The sequence below is a fragment of the Scyliorhinus torazame genome, chromosome 17, assembly GCF_047496885.1.
Source record: "Scyliorhinus torazame isolate Kashiwa2021f chromosome 17, sScyTor2.1, whole genome shotgun sequence".
Lineage (NCBI taxonomy): Eukaryota > Metazoa > Chordata > Chondrichthyes > Carcharhiniformes > Scyliorhinidae > Scyliorhinus > Scyliorhinus torazame.
The window spans coordinates 156,783,332-156,809,813 of NC_092723.1; the positions used below are offsets into that span (position 1 = coordinate 156,783,332).

General features: G+C 45.0%; 1 protein-coding gene across 2 annotated transcripts in view; it reads left to right on the forward strand.

Annotated features, from left to right (window-relative positions):
- Nucleotides 1-26,482, forward strand: part of xpo6 (exportin 6) — a 157,333-nt gene that overhangs the window by 118,205 nt on the left and 12,646 nt on the right. For both annotated transcript variants that reach the window (XM_072481372.1, XM_072481373.1), the window contains 8 exons: nt 922-991; nt 8,870-9,029; nt 10,583-10,675; nt 11,988-12,132; nt 16,311-16,457; nt 23,372-23,561; nt 24,634-24,789; nt 26,146-26,260. In XM_072481372.1, coding sequence (XP_072337473.1) covers nt 922-991; nt 8,870-9,029; nt 10,583-10,675; nt 11,988-12,132; nt 16,311-16,457; nt 23,372-23,561; nt 24,634-24,789; nt 26,146-26,260 — 1,076 coding nt within the window. The remainder of the gene's footprint in view (nt 1-921; nt 992-8,869; nt 9,030-10,582; nt 10,676-11,987; nt 12,133-16,310; nt 16,458-23,371; nt 23,562-24,633; nt 24,790-26,145; nt 26,261-26,482) is intronic.

A 26,482-nucleotide genomic window follows, 5' to 3' on the forward strand; every position in this document is an offset into this window, starting at 1 on the left:
AGCTCTAACTCCACCCAATGCGGGGCATGGTCTGAAATGGCTATGGCCGAACACTCCGTTCCCTCCACTTTTGGGATCAATGCCCTGCCCAGAACAAAAAAAATCTATCCGGGAGTAGGCCTTATGTACGTGGGAGAAAAAAGAAAATTCTCTGGCCGAAGGCCTGGCAAATCTTCACTAATCTACTCCCCCCATCTGGTCCATGAACCCCCTAAGCACCTTGGCCGCAGCTGGCCTCTTCCCCATCCCCAGCACATCTTTTTAAATTGTGGGGGTGAAACCCGTGCAGACAAGGGGAGAATGTGCAAAATCATAGAATCCCTACAGTGCAGAAGGAGGCCATTCAGCCCATTGAGTCTGCACCGAACCTTCAAATGAGCGCTCTACCATATCCACTCACCCAACACCTCTCCCTACCCCCCTAACCCGATAACCTAACCTGCACATCCCTGGACACTAAGGGGCAATTTAGCCTTATTATTTTGCCTTCCTTAATTCGTGAAACATGAAGTGAAAATCACTTATTGTCACAAGTAGGCTTCAAATGAAGTTACTGTGAAAAGACCCAAGTCGGCACATTCCGGCACCTGTTCGGGAAGGCTGGTACGGGAATTGAACCGTGCTGCTGGCCTGCCTTGGTCTGCTTTAAAAGCCAGCTCTTTAGCCCTGTGCTAAACCAGCCCCTGCAATTCACACTGCCATTCCACTCTCTGTTGAACAATCTTTTGCAACCATTCTGGGAGACGTGTTTCAGTAATGTTGGTTGGAATTGAACTACAGACAGTTGTCTAATGCACTCTGGCCAACCATCCAGTTTCTGCAGTGAACGAAAAAGACAGTCAATACTTGCACTAAATGTTGAGTGGTTAATTGTGATTGTAAGAACTGCTTTCATTCCTTGTTTTTTCTTTCTGTTCCTAGTTCCCCATCTTGCAGGATAATCTTGAAGTGTACCTGGGGTTGCAACAATTTGTCGTAACATCTGGACAAGGTAAGGAGTTCAGCTCCTGTTAACAGCTAACAATGTGCAACATCATTCTGTGACATTGGCTACAATAAGCTCAGGTCTTGCAGGATATGGCTTTGCAAATATATTGAGGTATCTAACTTTACACTAAGGGGCAATTTAGCCGTATTATTTTGCCTTCCTTAATTCGTGAAAAATGATGTGAAAATCACTTATTGTCACAAGTAGGCTTCAAATGAAGTTACTGTGAAAAGCCCCTAGTCGGCACATTCTGTAAACAGCTGTGTTGTTTTAAGTTGGAGTTAAGCTTCCTCTTTGTAAGTCCGTAACCTGAACCAATTCTGGCAGTTCAGCGCTAAACACATTTGGAGTAACTTATTCTAATATTGCACTGGTTCTACTGATAGGCTAAGACACTTTGGATTTCTATACTAGTTATGTTGGTGAGAAGAGTGTCACAGCATGGCACTGATTATACGGGTGAGGAAGGGTACTGAAGTGTGTTACATAAAGCAGAGGTTTTCAACCTTTTTGCTTCAGATGTTAGAAAAATTCCAACTGCTCCCATAACACCAGTATTTTTCTGTATAAAATTATTAATGTTTTGTTCACATAATGTGAATCTTGTTTCTGGTGTTGAGCAATATTTCCCAATTCTTACCAATTTTCAACCTTAAGATCACATGTATTCTCTCCCAATTAAACACACCTTTTTATGCCTTCAGTTAGGAAAATGAACTCACTGGAGTCATGTTTTATAATTAACCCATAACCGTTACCAATACATTATCATGAATTTTCATCACCTAATCCTTTTTATTAAAAAAAAAAAAAAAAAAAATTTAGAGTACCAATTCTTTTAGTTTCCAATTAAGGGGTAATTTAGCGTAGTCAATTCACCTACCCTGCGCATGTTTTTGGATTGTGGGGGTGGGATCCTCGCAGACACTGAGAATGTGCAAACTCCACACGGACAGTGACCCAGGACCGGGATCGAACTTGGGTCCTCAGCGCCATGAGGCAGATTCGCCACCTAATCCTAACTGAGTTTTTCCTCACCTTACTGACACCAGGTGCGGATCCAGGAAACTGTCGTATGACTGACAACCTCATTGTACCTTCACTGGCTGGTTGTCCGACAATCCCCAGTCAATAGAACCATTGAAGCATTAACATCTTTAATTGTCATCACAGAATAAATTGCATTCCGAATTCACTGACCTTACTTACAAACTCGCACTCTGACAAATGTAGGTGCTTCTTCTGGTTTATTTATTGGTGCAAGTAGTTTTTTCGTACACGTTCGTTTTTTTAAACCTTCTTGCAGAAGGTAGAGAAATGCTGACCTAAACATGAGTAGGCCAGATCACCCTTTGATAATAAGATCATGGCTGATCCTCGACCTGACCTCCACTTTCTCACCTGATCCTCGTATCACTTTTTTTTATTTAAAAAAATTTTTTTTTAATGTTATTCTCCTTTTTCACATTTTCTCCCGCATTTTCACCCATCAACAATAAACAATAATCGGCAAGATATGTCAATCCCCATAACAATAACAACGATCCCATCCGCCCACCAACCCCCAAACATCAGCCCGCATGTTTACATAAATAAATGACAAAAAGGAATCCGGGATTACCCATAGTCACCCTTACTCTACACAGCCCCCCTCTCTCTCCTCTTCCCCCCCACTAATGTTCGATGTTATCCAGTTCTTGAAAGTGCATAATAAATAGTGCCCATGACTTGTAGAACTCCTCCGAGCTTCCCCACAGTTCGAACCTAACCTTCTCAAGGGTCAAGTATTCCAACAGGTCCCCCCGCCATGCCAGGGCACTGGATGGAGAGACTGCTCTCCACCCCAGCAGGATCTGCCCTCGGGCGATCAACGAGGCGAAGGCTATGATATTTGCCTCCGCACCCGTTTCCAACCCTGGCTGGTCTGACACCCCGAATATGGCCTCCTGGGGACCCGGGTCCAGTTCCTCATGCATCACCTTGGAATTTACCCTAAACAACTCCTTCCAGCATTCCCCTAGCTTTGGACAGGACCAAACACATCCTCTACTCCTTCAAAAAATCGGCTCATCCTCGCCCTCGTGAGGTGCACTCTATATACCACCTTCAGCTGTATCAGCCCCAACCTCGCACATGAGGTGGAGGCATTCACTCTCCGGAGCACCTCACACCAGACCCCCTCCTCTATAACCTCTCCCAGCTCTTCCTCCCACTTTGCTTTGATCCCTTCCAGTGGTGCCTTATCCTCTTCCAAAATAGCTCCATACACTGCTGACACTGCCCCCTTCTCCAGTCCCCTTGTCGTCAACACCTCCTCCAGCAATGTGGAGGCCGGTTCCTCTGGGAAGCTCTGTATCTCCTTCCTGGCAAAATCCCGAACCTGCATGTACCTAAACACTTCTCCCTGCTCTAGCCCATACTTCGCTTCCAGCTCCCTCAATCTTGCAAACCGACCCCGAAGAAACAAATCTTTTAGCGTCTTCATCCCCCTCTCTTCCCATTTCCGAACACTTCCATCCCACCTCCCTGGCTCAAATCTGTGGTTCCCCCGAATCGGCATTTCCCTTGACCCTACCCCCAACCCGAAGTGTTGGCGAAACTGCCTCCAGATTTTCAATGAAGCTATTATTACTGGACTCCCTGAATATTTCCCCGGAGCTATCTGGAGCGGCGCTGTTGCTAGTGCCTTCAGCCCCGACCCCCTGCACAAACTCTCCTCCATTCTGACCCACTGCGAATCAGCTCCTCTCACCCAGCTCCGCACCTTCTCCACATTCGCTGCCCAATAGTAGTACAACAGGTTCGGGAGACCCAAACCCCCTGCCTGCCTTCCCCTCTGTAGCAGCACCTTACTCACTCTGGCCACCTTCCCTCCCCATATGAATGAGGTAATCCTTCCCTCAATCTCCCTGAAAAAAACCTTTTGGCAGGAAAATCGGTAGGCATTGAAAAATAAACCGGAATCGTGGCAACACGTTAATTTTAACCGCCTGTACCCGACAGTGACAGAGGCAGGCCATCCCACCTTGCCAGATCGGCTTTCACTCTCCCCACCAAACTAGTGATGTTGTACCTGCGAAGCCTCCCCCACTCCCGGGCAACCTGCAGCCCCAGATACCTAAAATGAGTCCCTGCTCTACGGAATGGCAGCCCTCCCACCCCTGCCCCCATCCCCGGCCGAGACACCACAAAATACTCACTCTTGTCCAGGTTCAACTTGTACCCCGAGAAAGACCCGAATACCCGCAGTAGCTCCAATATTCCTCCTATCGACGCACTCGGTTCCGACACATACAGCAGCAAGTCGTCGGCATACAAGGACACCCTATGCTCTATCTCCCCCGCACTATTCCTTTCCATTCTCAATGCGATGGCCAACGGCTCAATCACCAGTGCAAACAGCAGGGACATCCCTGTCTTCTCCCACGGTGGAAAGAAAAGTATCTCGAACTGATATTATTTGTGCGGACACTCTCCTTCGGCTCCTTATATATTAGCTTTACCCAGTTCACAAATCTTGGTCCAATCCCAAACCGCTCCAGCATGCCATCAGGTACCCCCATTCTACCCGATCAAACGCCTTCTCGGCATCCAGTGCCACAACTACCTCTGTTTCCTTCCCTTCCGCCGGTGCCATAACAACATTCAAAACCCTCCTAATGTTCGAAAACAGCTGCCTCCCTTTCACGTACCCCGTCTGATCCTCCCCTATGTGATCCTCATATCACTTGACTCTCTTAGAATTCAATACACCACTGACCTCAGTCTGGAATATATTCACTGAGTGAAAATCCACAAACCTCTGGAGTATAGAAATCCAAAGATTCACAACCCTCTGAGTGAAGAAATTTCTCCTTATCTCAGTCTTAAATGGCCGATCGCTTATCCTGAGACTTTGTCTTCTAGTTCTGAACTCATCAGCCAAGAAAAATAGATTCAGCATCTACCCTGTAAAGTCCTATCAAAATTCAGATGTTTCAATGAGATCACCTTTCATCCTTCTAAGCTCCAGCACGCATAGGTTTCATAGATTTCATAGAATTTACAGTGCAGAAGGAGGCCATTCGGCCCATCGAGTCTGCACCGGCTCTTGGAAAGAGCACCCTACCCAAGCCCACACCACCCTATCCCCATAACCCAGTAACCCCACTCAACCAACACTAAGGGCAATTTAGCATGGCCAATCCACCTAACCTGCACATCTTTGGACTGTGGGAGGAAACCGGAGCACCCGGAGGAAACCCACGCACACACTGGGAGAACGTGCAGACTCCGCACAGACAGTGACCCAGCCGGGAATCGAACCTGGGACCCTGGAGCTGTGAAGCAATTGCGCTAACCGCTATGCTACCGCGCTGCAAAGGTCCTTTGTGCTTTTTCTTTTCAGACTCTTTTTATGCCCTAACAGTTTACTTTCCCGGCTAATTTTGTATAATCAGCGAACTTGGATACATTACACTTTGTCACTTCTAAATCATTAATATAGATAGTAAATAGCTGAGGCCTCAAAATTGATTCTTGCTGTGCCCCATTATTAACAATTGACCAGTGACCTGTTTATTGCGATTGTTTTTTGTCTTTTAACCACTCCTATGCATATTAATATATTACTCCCAATGTCATGAGCCCTTACTTTGTACAACAACCTTTCATGTGGCACCTTAATGTATACATTTGAGAATCCAATCACTTGTTACCCGTTATCACCTCTCCAGTTACATTTTCAAACACCTGAAATAGATTTGTGAAACATGATTCCCCTTTAAAAGCATGTTGGATCTGCCAAATCCTATCATTTTAAATTCCCAAACACCACTTCCTTAACGAAAGCTTTCAGCATTTTTCCCAATGACTAATATCAAACTGATTGGTCTGCATTTCCCTGTTTTTCCCTCCCTCCTCACTTGAATAGCAGTGTTACGTTTTCTACTTCAATCTAATTTGCCTTGCGGTGCCAAGGATCCCAGGTTTGGTCTAGGCCCCGGGTCACTGTGAGTGTGGAGTTTGCACTTTCTCCCCACGTCTGCGTGGGTTTCCTTCGGGTACTCCGGTTTCCTCCCACTGTCCAAAGATGTGCAGGTTAGGTGGATTGGCCATGCTAAATCGCCCCTTAGTTTCCAAAAGGTTAGGCGGGGTTATGGGGATAGGGTGGAGACGTAGGGTGCTCTTTCCAAGGGCTGGTGCAGATCCGATGGGCCGAATGGCCTCCTGCAAAGTAATTTTTTTTTTTTTAAATGTAAAGTATCCAATTCATTTTTTTTATTTAAGGGCCAATTTAGCGTGGCCAATCCACCTAGCTTGCACATTTTTGTGTTGTGGGGGAGAAACCCACGCAAACACTGTGAGAATGTGCAAACTCCACACGGACAGTGACCCAGAGCCGGGATCGAACCTGGGACCTCGCCGCCGTGAGGCCACAGTGCCAACCCACTGCGCCACCGTGCTGCCTGCACTGTAAATTTTATGATGCTTCTTAATGTCCCGCTATTTTTAAAGATCTGTGGACATGCCTCCAAGATCCCTCTGTTCATCCATCCCACTCTATTTCCTCCCATTTATTGTGTATTCCTTTGCCTTGTTCCACTTCCCAAAATGCATTCCCTCCCAATTCTCCAAATTTAACTCAATTTTCCACTTTTCTACCCAACTTAAACAGAACATATCTTCCTGCAGTCTAAAGCTTTCTTCTTGACTGTCAGCCATTCAGCCAATTTTTGTATCATCTTTAAACTTCTTTATTTTATCCCCTACATTTAAAACCAAATCATTAATGTAATCCACAAAAAGCCAAGTACTGAGCCCTACAGAACTCCACTGGTAACCGTCTTCCAGTTGCAATAACATCCATCAACTGTTACCTTTTGCTTCTTGCCACTGAACTAGTTTGGGATCCAATTTGCTACTTTCCCTTGATTCCAAGGACTTTACTTTTTTGACCAGCCTTCCATGTGGGACCATAACAAAAGCCTTTCAAAGACCCATGAAGACCACATCCACTGTACTGCCCTCATTACCCCTCTTGTCACCACTTCAAAATAAGTCCCTAGCAAGAGACCGTCGGCTAAAGTTGCAGCATATAGAATTGAAGGCAAGTTATTTACCTCATTAGGAACTTCGCTGAACAGCAAGAGACGGAGTAGGGATAATGGAAAAGTACTCTTAATTGGCAGGCTATAACTTATCTTCCCCAAACATTCTTCCCGTACCAGCCTCCCCAAACAGGTCCCGGAATGTGGCGACTAGGGGCTTTTCACAGTAACTTCATTTGAAGGCTACTTGTGACAATAAGCGATTTTCATTTGGAAGTTCTTTTTAACAACTTACGATGATGTGACAGCTACATATTCAAATTTGCCAGCGAGACAAAGATCGGTGGCCTTGAAGGCAGCGCAATTAGAAGATTAGCATTGGAAAGAAGTATTTGATAGATTAAATGATTGGGCAAAACTAAGGCAAATGCATTTCCATGTAGACCAATTAGTTTATCCAAATTAAAAGTATAAAACGGGATGCTTTCTAAATGGTGAAAAACGAGAACTAGCAGAGTCTAAAGAGAGTTGTTGGTCCAGGTACATAGATCATTAAAATGTCAAGAACGGGTATCAAAAATAATCAAAAAGGCTAATGGAATGCTGGCCGTTTATTCAGATGAGTAGAATTCATCCATCAGCAATATAGACCTAGTTAGATCACACCTGGAGTACTTTGAGCAGTTCTGGGCACCACTCCAGAGGAAAGATGGCCTTGGAGGGAAGGTGGTGTAGATGTATTGCAATATCTGGATTCCAAGGGTTAAATGCGAGCAGAGAGTACATAAGGTCAGGCTGTATTTCCTAGAATTTAGAAAGTTAAGGAGTGGTTACGGAGCTACTATGGGGAACAGATATGGTAGAGAAGTGAAACTAATTCTGCTTTCTAAGTTTGGAATGCTCTTGTGGAAAAAGCAATTGATAACAGTTCAGTTGGAAATTTTAAATCTGAAATTGATGGATTTTTGGTATTAATGGTATTCTACTGATATTAAGGAATATTAGACAAAGGTTGGCTATATGGAGTTAGATTGCAGATCAGTGATGATCATACTGAATGGCAGGACAGGCTTGAGGGGCTAAATAGCCTCTCCTGTTGCTTTGTCTCCATTACTTTAAATGTTTGCACTGTGATAGGTGTGATTTAAAAAATTGTAATATACTATATATCTGTTACCGTAATGTTATTAAAAACACTGATTTAAGAAACATACAGGCATTATGTCTGCTAAAGCTGTGATTATGGAGCGTAAAAGTGAGGTAATAATTGATTTTAATCTGATCATTGGGGTGTAGATAATTTGAGGGACAGTGCATAGTTCTGGAAAAAACAGTTCATGGGACATCTTAGTGGGAGGAGACTGAAGAATGCCTTATGATGTAATTAAGGAGTGGAGCCAGGTATACCTGTAGTTTTCAGTTTACCATAAGATTTTAGTCTGACAAGACGGCTTCAGCTGACACCTGAACAGTTCTCTCCACGGTCTCTGCATAAAGAAAAGCAAGTAAACCTGATTGTTAACTTTATTTATAAGTGGACCTTGAACTATATTAGTTTGCTTGATTGGAATACATATAGTTGCAGGTGTAAGGAGTAAGTTAACGTTTTCCTTTCAGTTAAGAACTGTTTTAACTGTTAACTAAAGCAGTTACTTGCTAATTTTATTGATTCGGTGTTTGAATTAAAGTTTGTTTTAACATAAAAGATGCCTATTGGTCAGTGTTACCACTCCTATGGTGAAGTATCCTTTCCTCTCAGTTTTACAAACTGCAAATAGTTGGGTTCTTCTCTGGGATCCGAACGTAGGTATGCCTCAGCTGTCATTACATGCTGATGAATTGTGTTCTTCAGTTCACAGATTAAACATTACAGCAGAAAATGACTGTCGGCGTTTGCATTGTTCTTTACGTGACCTCAGCTCACTGCTTCAGACTAGTGGCCGCCTTGCTGAGTATTTTATTGGGGATGTGTTTGCAGCCAGGTTTAATGATGCACTCAGAGTGGTGGAAAGGTAAGGCCTCGTTCTTTTAACTCATGGACATAGTCAATGCAGCTGATCCTAGGTTTGGGGGGGGGGGGGGGGGGTGCAGGGGGAGATGCTAGGGGAAGCCAATTCTCAGCAGTGAGAATTCAACTTGCCTTTAAGAATTCCACTTATATTGGAGGGATGTTTGTGTGCATTTCAACTTTATTTTGTTCTCTTGTTCAGCCACTAGCCAAATTAATAACTATTGGCTTTTTACTGTTCAGTTTTCAACTCATGCCAAAAATGTTTCTTTTTCTTCTACTTCAAAATTCTGTTTGAGAATAGAATCACTTGTGTTGGGCGAGTTTAAACTTCCTACTTCCTGTCTCAACGGTCAGTGTTTTAAAAAAAAAAATTTAGAGTACCCAATTATTTTTTTCCAATTAAGGGGCAATTTAGCGTGGCCAATCCACCTACCCTGCACATCTTTGGGTTGTGGGGGTGAGACCCACACAGATATTGGGAGAATGTGCAAACTCCACATAGACAGTGACCCGGTGCCTGGATCGAACCTCAGCTCTGTATGCAGCAGTGCTAACCACTGTGCCACCGTGCTGCCTTATTGTCTGAGTGGTTAATCTATGAAATTATGTGGTTACAGTCCCAAGGTCAATCTAAAGCTCATTTTCATTGTTGAATTATCCACTCCGTGCAGAGTACTATAGATACAAGTGCAGTTTATGTTAATGTCTGAGCTTGCTTTTGAGAAGCCTCTATGCTTAATAGGTCAAAGCAGTGGGGTAACCCATAGACACCAGAAGATGCTGAGATGATGCCCAATCTGCCCTGATGGCAGATTTGAATCCGGGCACTAGGTGTTTTGAGGAAATGTCTACCACGGTCCTTGCTCTCTTTCCAATCAGTGTGTATGTATATGGCTGCTCATTGAAGCCAAAAGTGGCTGTTATCGTCTGATTTGTGAAGAATGTTCACTGGATTCAGATACTGGACTCTCCCCACAATACTCTCCCAAAACCACCTCCAGGATTGCTTTGCTCTTGAAGCTGTTACCTGCAATCTCCATGTTGCCTCAAGAATAAGAGGAGGCCATTCAGTCCTTTGAGCCACTGTTGAGTTAGATCTGTATCTTGACTCCATGCACTTGCCGTGGCTCTATAAACTTCTGTTTATCGTATCAATTCCTGATTTAAAATAATTAATTGAACTAGTATCTACTGGCTATTTATGGGGAAAGTTCCATACTTCTTCCCTTTGTGTGAATAATTGTTTCCTAACTTCTGAATTGCCTCGTTCTCATTTTAAGACTGTGCTCCCTTGTCCTGGACTTCTCCCACCAGCAGAAATGTTTTTCTTTGTCTACCTTATCAATTAATTTCAAAAACCTCAAATCAAATCCCTTTAATTTTCTAAATTCCAAGGAATGCAAGTCTAGTTTATATTCAGGGACTTGGGAATTGCCCAAAGGTTTGCTTATAATCTACTCTCGTTTAGAACCCTTTCTGGAAGATTTGTGTGCATGTTTTCTGATTGCAGTCCTGTTGATTTGCTTCTGATACGTATATGTTGTTGTGTCATAGGCTAGTTGAAGTGACGCTGTATGGGTCCCAGATAAAGCTGTATGATATGGAAACAGCGGTGCCATCGGTGCTGAAGCCAGACCTGATTGATGTGTGAGTACAGTGATGATTCTATGCATCAAATCTGTTTTGTTCACCGATATTGAGACTAGATGAAATGGGACGCTCTTCCTTTGGACAGCTCTGGCACATTAAAAACAGAAAGGAACTGATATAAGGTGTCTGTCACCACTCACTGCCCCATACCTATTGTTGTGAGTGTGCCTGATTGATCAGAAGTGGGGTTGTATAACTAGAGAGAAGGAAGGCCCCAAAATGCAGCACTCACCAGCTCTTGTACCTACAACTCTCATAATTGTGACAAGAATAAAAATGTAAAATAGTTGTCCAATGCATGAATATGACTTGCACAGAATTCTGTATTTGGGCCTGATTAGCCAATCACTTGTCTAACTTTCAAAGAGCACCATCCCCAGTGTGGGCAGGTTTATCAGTCTTGAGAAACAAAGGAGGCAAACTCAACTTTGTTTAAGTTGGACCAAATGCAAGGTGAAAACAGATGGACACTGTTTGGATATTGCCGTAGATCTACTTAGTTCATTTCTAGTGTGAGGGAGTTCACCTATAGGAGAATGTCTAACCAAAGCGTGCATGCATTCAACCACCTAGGGAATGCAATAAATGGCTTTGAAGGATGCTACAGGTTTCTCTTCTAATCAATATGAATTATTTAAGCTGTAAATTAGAAAGAAAAAGACTTTCTTTCATATAACGCCATTCACAACCGTATGACATCCCAAGCTACTGAATATTTGCAGCTTTTTTCTGTTTTTTTTGAAAAGCTTCCGACATCTACAGTATTTTGTTTTCGTATAGCAGTGTTGGTATTGGAACTGGGGAATGCTGGGGACGTGCCAGTTGGTCATTTCACAGTCTCTAACAGGAAGCTGAAGCCAGGGATGTCCACACACGGAAAAGAATTGGAGAGCCTTTCCCCCAAGCTGGGTTTACTCGCTCTATCTGGTTATGAAGCACAATGGTAAGAGGTTGGGCTGCAGAATTCCTCAGATAGGGAATTAGTGGGTGGTACTGGGTAGTCTGGGAGAGAGAGTAGGGCAGAATTTTTAAGCTTGGAAAGGTTCAGCTCCATGAACCAGCATCCGACTCCCTATTGGGTCAGGATCTCGGGCTGAAGTAGGTTGCAGTCGTCCAATCATGGAGACAGCGCAGGAGGGGGACCATTCAGCCCAATGTGCCCTAAACAAGCCTCTGAAAGAGCAGTCCATCCTGAGTTTGAGAATGTTTGACTTTGCAAAGTACCTGGTCAGTGCAAACCAATTACTATCCAGCTTGCATAAGCTTACTAAATATTCGGTTTGACATTTAAAAAAATCTTGTGTTTCAGTCATGCTCAGTCCCTGGCAGCACTGCAGGCTTATTCCCACTGGCTCGCTCAGTTTTATAGTGAAGTTCAACGTCAAAATCCCGAGCAGTTTGTCACTCTCATTTCCACTACCATGGAGGCCACTGCTCCCCTCATCAACTCAAAGGTACGTTGACATCATCGTTGAGAAATGAAAATGATAGCTTACAGAATTGTTATGGCGCAGAAGGAGGCCATTTGGCCCATGTATGCACCAGATCTCTGAATGAACAGCTCACCTAGTGTCATTCTCCTGCCTTCTTCCATAAACCTGCATATCTTGTGTTCCTTTTCAGATAAGAGCCGAGTTCCCTTTTGAATGCTTCAATCGAACCTACCTCCTCCACACTCACACACAGACTGTGCATTCCAAACCCTAACCACTCGCTATGTAAAAATATTTCTCCACGTCACCCTTGCTACTTTTACTAATTGCTTTAAATCTGTGACCTCTCGCTCTCGATCCTTCCACGAGTGGGAACAGCTTCTCCCTCTACCCTGTCCAAACCTCTTGTGATTTTGAATGCCTCTATCAAATCGCCTCCCAACCTTCTCTTCAAGAAAAGCAGTCCTAACTTCTCCAATCCATTTTCATAACTGAAGTTCCTCATCCCTGGAACCATTCTTCTGACTATTTTATGCACCTTCACTAATACCTTCATAGCCTTGCTGAAGTGCAGCACCCAGAACTTGGCACTAGCTGATGCTGAGCTTGTGACTTATACAATTGATCACACCTTCCTTGCCCTTGTACCCCATGCCTCTATTTTTTTATATATATTTTATTTCAAGCATTCTCCAAAACCATCCACATAGCACCAGCTGCCGATTTCCAATTTAAGAGAATCCGGCGCCAGGCAAACCGAGGTGAAGGCCACAACATCGACCCCCTTTCCCTCCTGCACACCCGGCACCTCTGCAACTCAAAAGATTGTCACCATGTGGACTGGCGTCAACCTCACCCGCACAATCCCCAACAAACTCTCGAACACCACCTCCCAGAAGCTGTCCAATTTTGCACCCTCCCAAAATATGTGGGAATGCATCGCTGAACCCCTCCCACACTTCTCACATGCGTCCACCACGCCCAGGCACAACCCACTCATCCGGGTCCAAGTCATATGAACCCTATGCACCACCTTGAACTGTATAAGGCTCATCTTTGCGCAGGAGGAGGTTGAGTTGACCCAGTGCATTACTCCAAATTTCTCACCATCTCCATCCACAACTCCAGCTCTCACTTCCGCTTAATCCCCTTCACTAAGGACGCTTTCCTCTTTCTCTTCCTCTTTTTCTTTCGATACATCCTCCCGGGACCCACTCCAACCCGTGCCCCATGCATCGTTGCATTTTTCGGCATAAATTCGGGAGCGCCAGCCCCCCATCTTGCCTCCGCCTTTGCAACAGGGCCTTATTATCCCTCGGCATCCTTTTTTTAAAAAAAAAATTAATTTAGAGTACCCAATTATTTTTTTGCGATTAAGGGACAATTTGGCGTGGCCAATCCACGAAGGTTGCACAATTTTTGGGTTGTGGGGGCGAAACCCACGCAAACACGGGGAGAATGTGCAAACTCCACACGGACAGTGACCCAAAGCCGGGATCGAACCTGGGACCTCAGCGCCCTGAGGTCGCAGTGCTAACCCACTGTGCTGCCCTACCCTCGGCATCCTGCCCGCTCAAACAAACTTGTCAACTTGTTCACCCTCCGAAAAAAGGCCTTTTGGGAGAAAGATTGGGAGGGACTGAAAGATCAACAGAAATCTTGGCAGTACATTCATTTTTACCATCTGCACCCTCCCTGCCAAAGTTAAGTGCCTCCAACCTCCTCTACCAAACCTGTCAGGTTCCACTTGTACATAGTGGCCCAGTCATGTGACACCTGAATCCCCAAATCTGACACCCGCCACCTTAAATGGCCGGGCCCCCAAATTCACCCTCTGCGAAAGCGGAAACCCTTATGCAACCCAAAATAACCCGAATTCATCTAATTTCTCTTCATGCCAGCCATGGGAGAAGTGTACAATAGCTGCTCCCACACCCCAAATTTCGGCCCAAACGCAAAGCTCCCAAGGATTTCGAACAGGTACTGCCACTCGACTCGGTCAAAGACCTTCTCTGCATCCATTGGCATGATCACCTCCAGCTCCCACCCCTCCAAAGAGGTCATCGCGTTTAACAACCTCTTTATATTACTGGGAGAGCTGCCTCCCCTTCATGGACTCCATCTGATCCTTAGAGACCACCTCCGGTACATACCCCTCCAACCGTCTTGCCACCAGCTTGGCCAAGACTTTCAGTAACAAGATGGGTCTTTAGGACCCACACTCCAGCAGGTTCTTCCCTTTCTTTGGGATCAGTGAAATGGACGCCCCAAATTCAACCTCCACCCTGGCCTCTGCACCCGCCCCGACCTAAGCCTAATGTTCAAGAAATGCGGCACGTAGTCGGAGATCATGATCCCTGCATGTTCTGCCCCACCACTCATGACAAATCCGCCTTGCCCAGCACAAAAATTTTAATATGGGAATATGCCCAAACAACATGCAAGAAGAAGGGGTACGCCCCCTCCCCCAATGCCAAACCTCCACGGGTCCACCATCCCCATCTGTTCCATAAAATCCCTTGCCATTTCCGACCTCCCCCTTGACTTGGAAATCGACCTGTCTGTCCTAGGCTCCATTACACAATTAAAATCCCTGCCCATAATCAATTGATGTGGAGATACCAGCGTTGGACTGGGGTGAGCACAGTAAGAAGTCTTACAACACCAGGTTAAAGTCCAACAGGTTTGTTTCAAACACTAGCTTTCGGAGTCGGTTGGTGAGAGTCCAGGTCGGGAATTGCTCCTAACCGCTTCCTCACAAACTTAACATTATCTCAATTGGACACATACACATTCACCAGCACACACTGCTCCAGCTAACACCGCACTCACTAGCACAAACCTACCCCCTGGGTCCTGTTCCTCCCTCGCCACCACAAACCCTGTTTTCCTGCTCAACAAGATTGCGACTCCACTCAACTTCGGGTCAAACCCCGAGTGGAACGTTTGCCCCACCCACCCCTTCCTCAGCTGCATCTGATCCTTCACCTGCAAGTGCGTCTCTTGCAGGAAAATCACCTCTGCCCTTAAACTTTTTAGGTGTGCAAACTATGTCTCTTAATAAAACCAGAATTCCATATGCTTTAATAACTGCTCTCTCAGCCTGTTCTGCCACCTTCAGTAACTTATACGTATATACACCAAGGTCCCTCTGCTCTGACAACCCCTTTAGAATTATAGCATTTATTCTATACTGTCTTTCCATGTTCTTCTTAGTGAAATGAATCACTTCACATTTCTCTGCATTGGCATTCCACCAACTTGTCTATGACTCTTTGAAGTTCCACACTTTCCTCCTCATAGTTCACAATGCTTCCAAATTTTGTATCATCCACAATCTTTGAAAATGCACCCTGTACACCAAGGTCTAGATCGTTAATACATATCAGGTAAAGCAAAGGCCCCAACACTGACCTCTGAGTAACTGCACTACAAACCTCCTTCCAGCACAAATAACATCTATAAATCACTACTCTGTTTCCTGTCACTCAGCCTATTCCATAGCCATATTGCTACTATTCCCTTTATTCCATTAATGTTTAGAAACATGCCATTTTCCACCTGGCTGAAATACCTGCTCTGTTTGGATGCAGGCAGCCTATTTTTGTGTCTCCTGGACACAATGCTGTATGGAAGATTAGATACTGGAATACCACTAGCTAACCTTCCAATGTGTTCTCTGAGCATCAGGCTGCTCTGCAAACACCTAAACATCTTCTGAAATGTTGGGGATTCACATGGCCTCAGTCTATTGTGAAACTAGTGAATTCTGCAGCTCCTGTAGATGTTGTCAGTGTTTTAAATTTGCTCATCGACCTGGTTGATAGCTAGTTCAATATCTGAGTACACAACTTTCTCCATTTCTCAACTCTATTATTCTCAATGATGGGGGCATGCTTAATTTCTGCTTGTGGGGGATGTTGGTATAATGTTCAATGCATCAGGATGTTGTGGGTCAGTATTTACAATGGAATTTAGTGCATCCATGTATTCTGGTGCACAACAAGGGTAGGAGTCCCTAAGGGTACCTGATTTTGTACCTGCAAGCTATTTTATTCAAACCTGTTCCTACTTTGAATTTATGCTTTTCTGATGGTGCCCTGTGTGTTTTGCTATGTAAATTCTAACTCTACAATTGCCATGTTGAATCTTGTGGTGAGCTAGAAATCCTTGTGTGACTAACTGAATTCTCCCTGCAGGTGCCAGAGAAACTGTTGCTCTCAGCATGCCATTTGTTGCTATCATTAGCCACCACCGTGCGCCCTGTGTTTCTGGTCAGAATCCGCGCAGTACAGAAAATCTTCGATCGGATCACAGACGGCTCTGCTCGTCAACTCCCCCAGGAGGTACATTCCGAGTATATCAAGTTGATCAAAATTTACAAATTTTAATGCCTTACGGGTACTTGAGACAGATCACTGAAACGCTTGTTGCTGTCTAAGAAATGAAGCTTAATGAACACTTAAGAATGTAACTTTGGCCATCTGAATGCATGGCTCAATAGTCTCCCCTTTGCCATTTGGTTTCCACTATCTCAAAAACAAAATTCTATGGTTCTACCTGTGTAGACCTTGTGTAACCTGAGAACTGCTCAAACTAGTCTCCAAGGTTGTAAGAAATCAAGAGTCGCCATTTAGCTCTTCTGTGCATTATAGCTACTGGACCTAGTTCTTAGAGCAGTTGTATGTGGGCAAGAGTCATGAACTAGTGTTTTAATCTGCATAAATTCTTGAGGTAATGTTAATATTTCACTAGTTTATAGCCCAGCTCTACCAGTTTGAAACCTGAGATGTCTGCTCCCATTGTTTCTGTAGCTGCCATTCTACAAAACGAATATTTTTTAAAAAAATTATGCTGCTGATTATGAACTATTTATAGTGAGGTGCAGAAACCCCCATGAAACATCACCATGTCGGTGAATTTTGGATTATCAGGTACCAGGGTATAGAACATAGAACAGTACAGCACAGTACAGGCTCTTCAGCCCACGATGTTGTGTCGACCACTTATCTTAATCTAAGATCAACCTAACCTACACCCCTTCAATTTACTGCTGTCCATGTGCCTGTCCAAGAGTCGCTTAAATGTCCCTAATGACTCTGACTCCACCACTCTCCGTATATATAAAAAGTAAAAACTTTACAAAAAATATATCAAAAAAGGAAATCAAAGTCAACTAAATAGTATATCAATGATGAGCCCACCCACCAAACCAAGATTTAATATAGAACAATAGAGGAAATTTAACACCCGAACTCCTCTTCCCCGAAACAAACTCCAGCAGTACAATATATAAACCCCAACTTTGCCCAGAAAAATCACCCAACAAGCCCAGTCACAACCCCTAGCCACCTTACAAAAAAAATCCGACAAAAAATGCAAATACAGATTAACTTAGCAATGAACAAACAGCAAACTCCATAGTCCTCAAACATTTTTGTTCACCCCCAGTCCATGCTTCTCGACCAACCTATGAGCCGTGTACACCACACCAAACCTCGCGTTGCTCTTGTATAATGCGCCCGTGGCCTTTTTAAAAGCTGTATGATAGCATACGTTATTTTCTTGACTTGTATTAAGAAGTTCTGGAGTAATGATCCAGAGACATGAGTTTAATCCGACCATAGCAGCTAAGGGCTGGTATTGGTAATGGTGACCTGAAACCACTGGTTCGTCGCAAAATTCCATCTGATTCACTGATATTCTTTTGTTCATATAAATTTAGGTATGGTCCAGGATCAAACCCGGGTCCTCAGCGCCATGAATTCACTGATATTCTTTAGGGGTGGAAATCCACTGTGGCCTAAATGTGAATCCAAACCAACGAATTAGTAGCTGATTCTTAATTACTCTCTGGCCAGCAAGCCACCCAATTGTAATTGAGGAGGTGACTCACTGCAGACTTCTTGAAGATAGTTAGGGATGGGCAGTAAATATTGGCATTGCCATTGATGCTCACACCCTGTGAATGAATAAAAAAAGACAGCACAGAAAACCATTTGGGCCGTCATGTGTGTGCTGGCTCTTTGAAAGCTATCTAATTAGGGTCACTTCCATACTATTCCTCTAATCCAACATTTTGTTTTGATTTCAGCTATTTATCCAATTCTCTTTTTAAAAATTATTACTGAAACCTCCTTTCATGAACCTTTCAGGCAGTGCAAATTATAACTTGCTGTGTATATTTGTTTCTGCAGTTGCCTCTTTCTTTTGCCAAGCACCTTAAATCTGTGTCATTTGGTTGCTTTCCCTCCTCCCACTGGAATATTTCTCTTTATTTATTGTATTAAATCCTTTGTAGTTTCTCCCATAACCTTTAAAACAAACAACTCTTAGTCCAGTGCTTCCCAAATGTTTTTTCTGCTGTAACCCTATTTAATGTTTCACGTACTTGGTACGACCCAGAGTGAATATTTTCGGGGGAGTGGCAGGTGAGGTTGTTGAGTGGGATGTGGGTTCAAGCAGCATATTAAAAGGCTCTGTTGGGACTTCCGGTTGCGGCGATGCACTGCTAAGCTGCACGTTTCGGCAGCTCCCGTTCTAACGGACTTTTGGGCTCTTTTTGGGAGCCCCAATGGAAATTTTTCGGACCAAACCCAGTGTGGGGTGGCGAAGGAAGGTGTCCCCCCGGGTGTGTATGGAAAGGACCAGTGGTAGTGGCCAGATTGCCAAGGATCCTCTGGAGCAGCGGCAGAGAAGAGAAGGAAGAAGCAAGATGGAGCCCAGACGACATGGGGCCGGGACCAGCAGGAATTCCTCCAACGGTGTGTGGAGGAACTAAAGAAGGAGGTGCTGGCGCCGATGTTATTGGCAATCGATGGGCTAAAAGAAACACAAAAGGCCCAGGCGATAGAGCTCCGTGGGGTGAAGGCAAAGGTAGCCGAAAACGAGGATGAGATACAGGGCCTTGTGGTAGAAATGGAGACGCATGAGGCGCTACATAAGAGGTGTATCGAAAGGCTCAAAGTCCTGGAGAACAGCTCGAGGAGGAAGAACCTCCGGATTCTGGGTCTCCCCGAAGGAATGGAGGGAGCTGATGTTGGGGCTTATGTGAGCACGATGCTCCATACGCTAATGGGAGCTCGGGCCCCCTGGAGGTGGAAGGGGCTCACCGGGTCCTTGTGAGAAGACCAAAGGCTGGAGAACTACCAAGGGCAATAGTGGTGAGATTTCGCCGCTTCACTGACAGAGAGGTTGTCTTGAGCTGGGCCAAGAAGGTACGGAGTAGCAGGTGGGAGAATGCGGTGATACGAGTGTAGCAGGTGGGAGAATGCGGTGATACGAGTGTATCAGGACTGGAGCGCGGAGGTGGCGAGAAGGAGGGCGAGCTTTAATCGGGCCAAGGTGGTGCTTCACAGGAAGAAAATAAAATTTGGGATGCTGCAGCCGGCGCGATTGTGGGTCACGCACCAGGGTAAGCACTACTACTTTGAAACGTCGGATGAGGCATGGACCTTCATCTAAGAAGAGAAACTGGACCAGAACTGAGGGACTGATGTTGGGGGGGAGACAACGAGGTTGATGTACAGAAGTGTAAATTGGGGAATGGGAGGTTTATAGTATCGAGACGATAGACGGGGATTTTTTCTCGTCCTGATGGGGGGACACTGAGAAATGTGGGTGCCGGTGGAAAAAGGGACTGAGAGGGGGGGATGGGGAATGGGGGAGCTGCGCCATGGGGGGCGGGGCCAATCCAGGAAAGCGCAGGGGTTTTCCCGCGCTAGGGAGATGATGGCGGGAAGATAGGCGCAGGAAGGAAGAGAGTTCCACGCACGGGGGGTCGTCAAGGAGAGAACAGGGGAAGCCGGGGTCAGTTAGAGTTAGCTGACTTTCGGAAGCATCGTGGTGGGGGGTGGGGGGAGATCAACTCGGTTGCTGCTGCTGGGAGCGAGGCCTGGATAAACGACATGGCAGGGTTCATAAAACTGGAACGAATGAAATTTGCGCTGAGGGGGTCGGCTCAGGGGTTCTCCAGGCAGTGGCAACCGTTCCTTGACTATCTCGCGGAACGTTAAGGGAAAATAGATCGTCAGCAGCCCGGGGAGGGGAGGGGGGAAGGGGGGAGCACTATTTGTTATTACTTTGTTAGTTCACTATTTTATTTAAATAATGTTATTTATCAGCTAGTGTGTTAATTTTATGTTGATTTGTAAAGTGGAAAAATTCTGTTCGAAAACTTTAATAAAATATATATTTTAAAAAAATTTTAAAGGCCCTGTTGGTGTCATAAATTGGACTTCAGAGCTCATTGCATTAGGCCATGCCCACAGACAAAGAAAAGCATGCACATTTAAAGGGACCTTGCTGCCAATCCAGGACTGTCTGATCTGAGTCTTCACTCATTGCCAGTGTTGCCTTAGAGCTTGTGGCCCTATTGGGGATCAAAACCCTCAGTTTGGTAATTCCTGCTCTTAGTGTCTCCACGTAACGGCAGTCTTTCATCTCTGGTATGATTCTAGTATCATCTCTGTACCCTCTCTAAGGTCTTGACATTCTTCTAAAATATGATGTCTGGCATTAGTCGCAATACTCCAGCTTCTCACTTTAAAAAAAATTTCTCCAAGGCCTCACCCCGCCTTACCTCCTCCAGCCTTACGAAACTCTAAATCTCCACATTCCTCCAATTCCTGCCTCTCACATATCCTGGATTTTAATGACTCCACCTTTTTGTAGCTGTGTCTTCAACCTTTTAGGTCTTAGACTTTGGAATCCTCAGCCTAAATCTCTCTCCCCTCTCTCGTTCTCAAAGACAGGTGGTGGGATACTCTGTCCTACTGCACCCGTTTTCCGGTGCGGCGCGCCCCCACCGGCAGCAGGAGCCTGCGTCCTGGCAGCCAGCCTATGAGGTTTCCCATTGTGGGCACCCCCACGCTGTCGGGAAATACGTGGGCGAGTGCGCTGCTGGCGAAACGGAGGATCCCACCAATGGAGAATCCAGACCCAGGTTTCCCAAACGTTTGCAGCCATGGAACCCTTTTGACCTCCCAAGAATACTGAACTGAGCGAACCCTGATAAACATCCATATTATGTTAATTGTTGATGCGCAATAGGTACAAACATACAAAAATACATTTGAATTTTTTTCTATTTCATACATAGAATCATAGACTCCCTACAGTGCAGAAGGCAACCATTTTGGTCCATCAAGTCTGAACTAACCCTCTGAAAGATCCCACCCTATCGCTATAACCCAGTAACCCCACCTAACCTTTAGGATACTAAGGGACAATTTAGCGCAGCCAATCTACCTAACCTGCACATCTTTGGACTCTGGGAGGAAACCCATGCAGACACGGAGAAAGTACAAACTTCACACAGTCACCCGGGGCCGGAATTGAACCCGGGTCCCTGGCGCTATGATGCAGCAGTTCTAACCACTGTGCCACTCCTTGCATGCATTAATTATATTCAAAAAGTTCTCTTATTCAACAAAGTACTTAAGTCTTTTTGCCATTTTCAATCGGAGGAGTAATGCTACTTATTTTGTTCACAAGTTTGTTTAATATCTGGAGAGTTGGGCTCTTACATGAGGCACACCTCTCTCTCTCTCTCTCTCTCTCTCTCTCTCTCTCTCTCTCTCTCTCTCTCTCTCTCTCTCTCACACAAATGAAATGAAAATCGCTTATTGTCACAAGTAGGCTTCAAATGAAGTTACTGTGAAAAGCCCCTAGTCGCCACATTCCGGCACCTGTTCGGGGAGGCTGTTACGGGAATTGAACCGTGCTGCTGGCCTGCCTTGGTCTGCTTTCAAAGCCAGCAATTTAGTCCTGTGCTAAACAGCCTATATATTTTTTTTCTATAAAAGAGTACCCAGTTTTTTTCCAATTGAGGGGCAATTTAGAGTGGCCAATTATTTATATATATATATATATATATATATATTTACACGTACTTGTCTCCCCTCCCTCTGTGGCTGTGCTCTCCATTTGGCCGACCTGTCTCAGCTGTACTCCCCCGTGTGGCCTGAGAGTGTATAAACCGGTTTTTTTTGTTGTTTACTTTCCGCTTGCCTTCCACCCTGTCCCCCTTGCTCTACTGGTTGCTGGCTACAAATAGATCATGGAAAAGTGGGTGAATGTCTTCCACGTCCTGTGGAAGCCCTCTTACAACCCTCGGATGGCAAATTTTATCTTTTCCAGTTGGAAGAATCCTGACAGGTCGGTCAGCCAGTCTGCAGCTTTGGGTGGGGTGCTGCTGGTCGCCAGCCTAGCAGGATTCTTCAGTGGGCAATTAGGGAGGCAAAGGCTAGGGTGCCAGCCCCCCTCCCCATAAAGAGTTCTAGCTGATTTGAGACCCTTAAGACCGCCACTTTTGGGCATGGCTCCACCCTCACCCCTGCAACCTTGGACATTGCCTCAAAGAAGGTCGTCCAGAACCCGACAAGTCTGGGCAGGCTCAGACATGTGGGTGTGGTTGGCCGGGCTTCCCTCGCACCGTTCGCAATTGTCCTCCACTTCGGGAAGAATCTGCTCATTCAGGTTCTGGTTAGGTGCCTTTTTCTAGTTTTATATTTCAACGTGGCCTACTGCAGGAACCTCTGGATGCATCCAACAGAACCCAGGGTTCCCTGGAACCCAGTTTAGTAAATCCTGTGTTAATTAAAGCTGCCCCTTTGGCCACGGTTTTGGTCGTTTGATCTAATATCTCATTGTGTGGCTCAGTATCAGATTTAGTTTGACAAAACTTCTGCGAAACACCTTAGGATATTTCACTACATTGAAGTAGACAATTGCAAATTATTGTTTGCTTTATGAAGGTATTGCATAACCTCTTGCTTCCGATTCTATTCCTCTATTTATAAAATATACAATCCCATATGCCTTGCTAACAACAGTGTCAACTTGTCCTAAGACCGCAGAAATCTCTACATAAACCCTAAGTCTCTGTTCTAGCACTCTCTTTAAAGTTGATGCTTCTTGGGAAGCCTGCAGTTAAATTGATCTGTGATAATCTGGGCAAGATGAACCACTTAAACACCTTTTGGCTGCTTCATCTGCAGTTTGTATTGTTTTGCGTTACTTATCTCAATTGGCTTGATGGCTGGTTTGTGATGTGGAGTGACATCACAGCGTGGGTTAAATTCCCATACTGGCTGAGGTTATACTTGTAGGCCCTGTCTTCTCAACCTTGCCCCTTGCCTGAGGTGACCAAGGTCCTTGGGGACTATGGTGGCTTTCACTTTTCACTTGTTTTTGTATAGATATTAAGTATTGGGCTGTATGTTGAACTGCTTTGACCTAAGTGATGTTCTCCTTCTAGGCTAAAGTGCTGGTGTGCAGGGCCCTGTCCAACATGCTGTTGCTACCGTGGCCAAATCTTCCTGAGAGTGAGCAGCAGTGGTCAGTCCGTTCTACCAATCATGCCAACCTCATTTCAACCCTCACAAGAGAATACCGGCGGCTCAAGGAAAACACAGGATTAACACAAAGCAAAGTGGGCCTGGGCAACAGTGAGTACCTTCTTGCACATGCCACATATGTGCATATTTCTGTGTTAATTTATTCACAACATTCTGTTGTGCCAGGAACTTGTCTAGATTTTGCCTGTAAACTGAAGCACATGAACAATACAAGAACAAAGTGGCCACATTTTGATTTGTTACTTTAGACAGCAGGGTTTGAACTTTTTTTTAAAAAAAAAAGAGTCCTGTTAAACAACGAGATGTATCCAAGAACGGGGAGCACCTTGTTACGGCAGTTTGGAAATGTTCTGGTGGTGCAGTGGTTAGCACTGCTGCCTCATTGCGCTGAGGACCAGGTTCGATCCCAGCCTGTCTGTGTGAAGTTTGCACATTCTCCCCGTGTTTGCGCAGGTCTCGCCCCCACAAGCCAAAAATGTGCAGAGTAGGTGGATTGGCCACACTAAATTGCCCCTTAATTGGAAGAAAAAAAAGAATTGGGTACTCTAAAAAAAATTTTTAAAGTTTGGAAATATTTTGGCTTTTTAAGGATGACCTCATGCACAGCCTTGAACTTATGAGCATCACCTGATCACAACCTGTCATTAATTGAATGTCTCAAGTCTACAGGAAAGTGTTTAGGCCACCTAATCTGCCTTTACCTTCCTTATCCCATATTATTTTCTGCCTATTTTGTGAATTTCCCGGCATTCCTTTTAAGCTGCTAGTTGTGGTTCTTCATTATTGAACTTTTGGCGCCTTGCATTTGATACCAACAACAGTGGAATATGTATGTAAAAGTGAATTCCCTCCAATGATGATGTTCTGAACCCAACATTGGTTCTCCAGTGTTACGGCCATGATGCAATACACAGTGCAGACTTCTGTCCTACTGGCCTTTCAACTCGCCCATTAAAGACCCAAAGCCACTTCGCTGAAGAGAAGAAACAGTGCCATTCAGGTTGCATGCCTCTACTCGAGCACCTTTCTGCAGTCAACTTCCAAGTTCTTCGGTCTGTGGATATTTAAGGAGATGGACATTTAGAACTAATTCTAGCGTCTGAAGTTCCAAAATGTTACTGTTCTGCGTTTAATGTTTCGATTTTCAAACTGCTCACTTTAGCAAAAATGGTTGTCCAGGAGACGCTGAGTATCCTGAGGTACATCGTGGAGAGCATCTCGGGGGAAGTGACCAAATCCCGTCAGATCTGTTACCAGTCCCTGCAGGAGTCGGTGCAGGTTTCCCTGGCACTCTTCCCACTCTTCATTCACCAACCTGGTAAGGCAAGCTTTGGTTTACTGTGATTTAGCTTGTGTCTCATGATCCCCAAAATGTAAGCAGTCTTACCACTGGTTTCCATTGGCAATTAAAGGTTGCATTCTCCTTTCTAATTTGCCTGATACTGAGCAGGGTTCATTAATTGCCATCACCCACCCCCTTCCGCCAGACACCGGTTCCCACCAGGCCAGTCCTTGGGAAAGTAAAGATCCAAAGGGACTCTGCAATCCATCTGACCAGTCTCGATAGCTTTATACCTCAATCAAACCCATTTCAATCTCACTGCAGCAATTTTATGGTTTCCTGGTGGCTAAGCATATAAAGGGTTATATAACCAGACTTATTGATTTACAACAGACTTGAGGGGCTGAGTGGCCACCTCCTGTTCCTATGATTGAATCTGCCGATTGGAAAGTATCAGCGAAGTGTGCTATAGAAGGGCCAGTGGTTTGGTGCTCTTGGGAGAGGCTGATTCTCCCGAACACTTAAGGTCCTGACCTTTGCATTATTAGTGGTAAATTCTGTTGGTGATGCTCCCTATAAACTGAAACAGGGTAGCTTATTGGGGGAATCTCTTGTACAGATGTGGCTGTGTGCTCCCCAACCTCATCCATGCCAAACAGCTCAAATGTCATGCAGAAATGTTGGACGGTAGTCTAGATTTGGGATGCTGTGAAAGCTTGTGCTTTACCGCCAGTTCATATTTTGTAAGAAATTATCAAGATTTACTTTGCGAGGGCAGCAAGCTGGCGCAGTGATTAGCACGATTGCCTCACGGCGCAGAGGCCCCAGGTTCGATCCCGGCTCTGGGTCACTGTCCGTGTGGAGTTTGCACATTCTCCCCGTGTTTGCATGGGTTTCGCCCCCACAACCCAAAGATGTGCAGGGTTGGCGGATTGGACACGTGAAATTGCCCCTTAGTTGGAAAAAATGAATCGGGTACCCTAAATTTAAAAAAAAAAAAAAGAAAAAAGATTTACTTTCAGTCCTGAAACCTCAACTGCATAGAGATGTCTTGTTTAATCATGCTACCAATTAGAAACTTCAAAGTTTAGACATGCCCAGGAATGGGGTAGTTTGCCATTGTTTCAGGAATGGACATAAAGATAACATTCACATTTTAAGTCCAGTTGCCTGTTATACAGGTCGAGGGTGAAACTAGCTTCTAGCTCTGGCACCTTGCTTTCTATATATTTGCATAGTATTTGTGTAAGTCCCTTTCCTGCACCATTATACTAGCCATTGCTGCATTTACAAATGTGTTAGAATGGTGCCGACATGTAGTTAATAGGCTAGCTTGAATATTTAGGTCGTGCTGCTTCTTGGAGCCTAACACAGATTTCCCCTGTCTTACAGGTGTTACTGATGAAATGCTCAGCTTCTTCCTCACTTTATTTCAAGGCCTCAGGGTCCAGATGGGTGTCCCCTTTGCAGAACAGATTATCCAGACCTTCCTCAACATGTTCACCAGGTAACTCAGCTCAAGGGAGAGGTGGGAACTGAGCCCCACTCCCAGTGTCACTAGGGATTGGAACCCCAATCCTGGTTTTGCCAGCCTTGGGTAGGGGCAGCTGAGCCCCATGCCTGACATCGCCTCCAGGATAAGGCTAGTACTGATCAAGGCATCGCTGGGGGGGAATGGAATCACATCAATGGCGGCGCGGTAACGAGCCCTGCTCCTTGCATCGGCAGA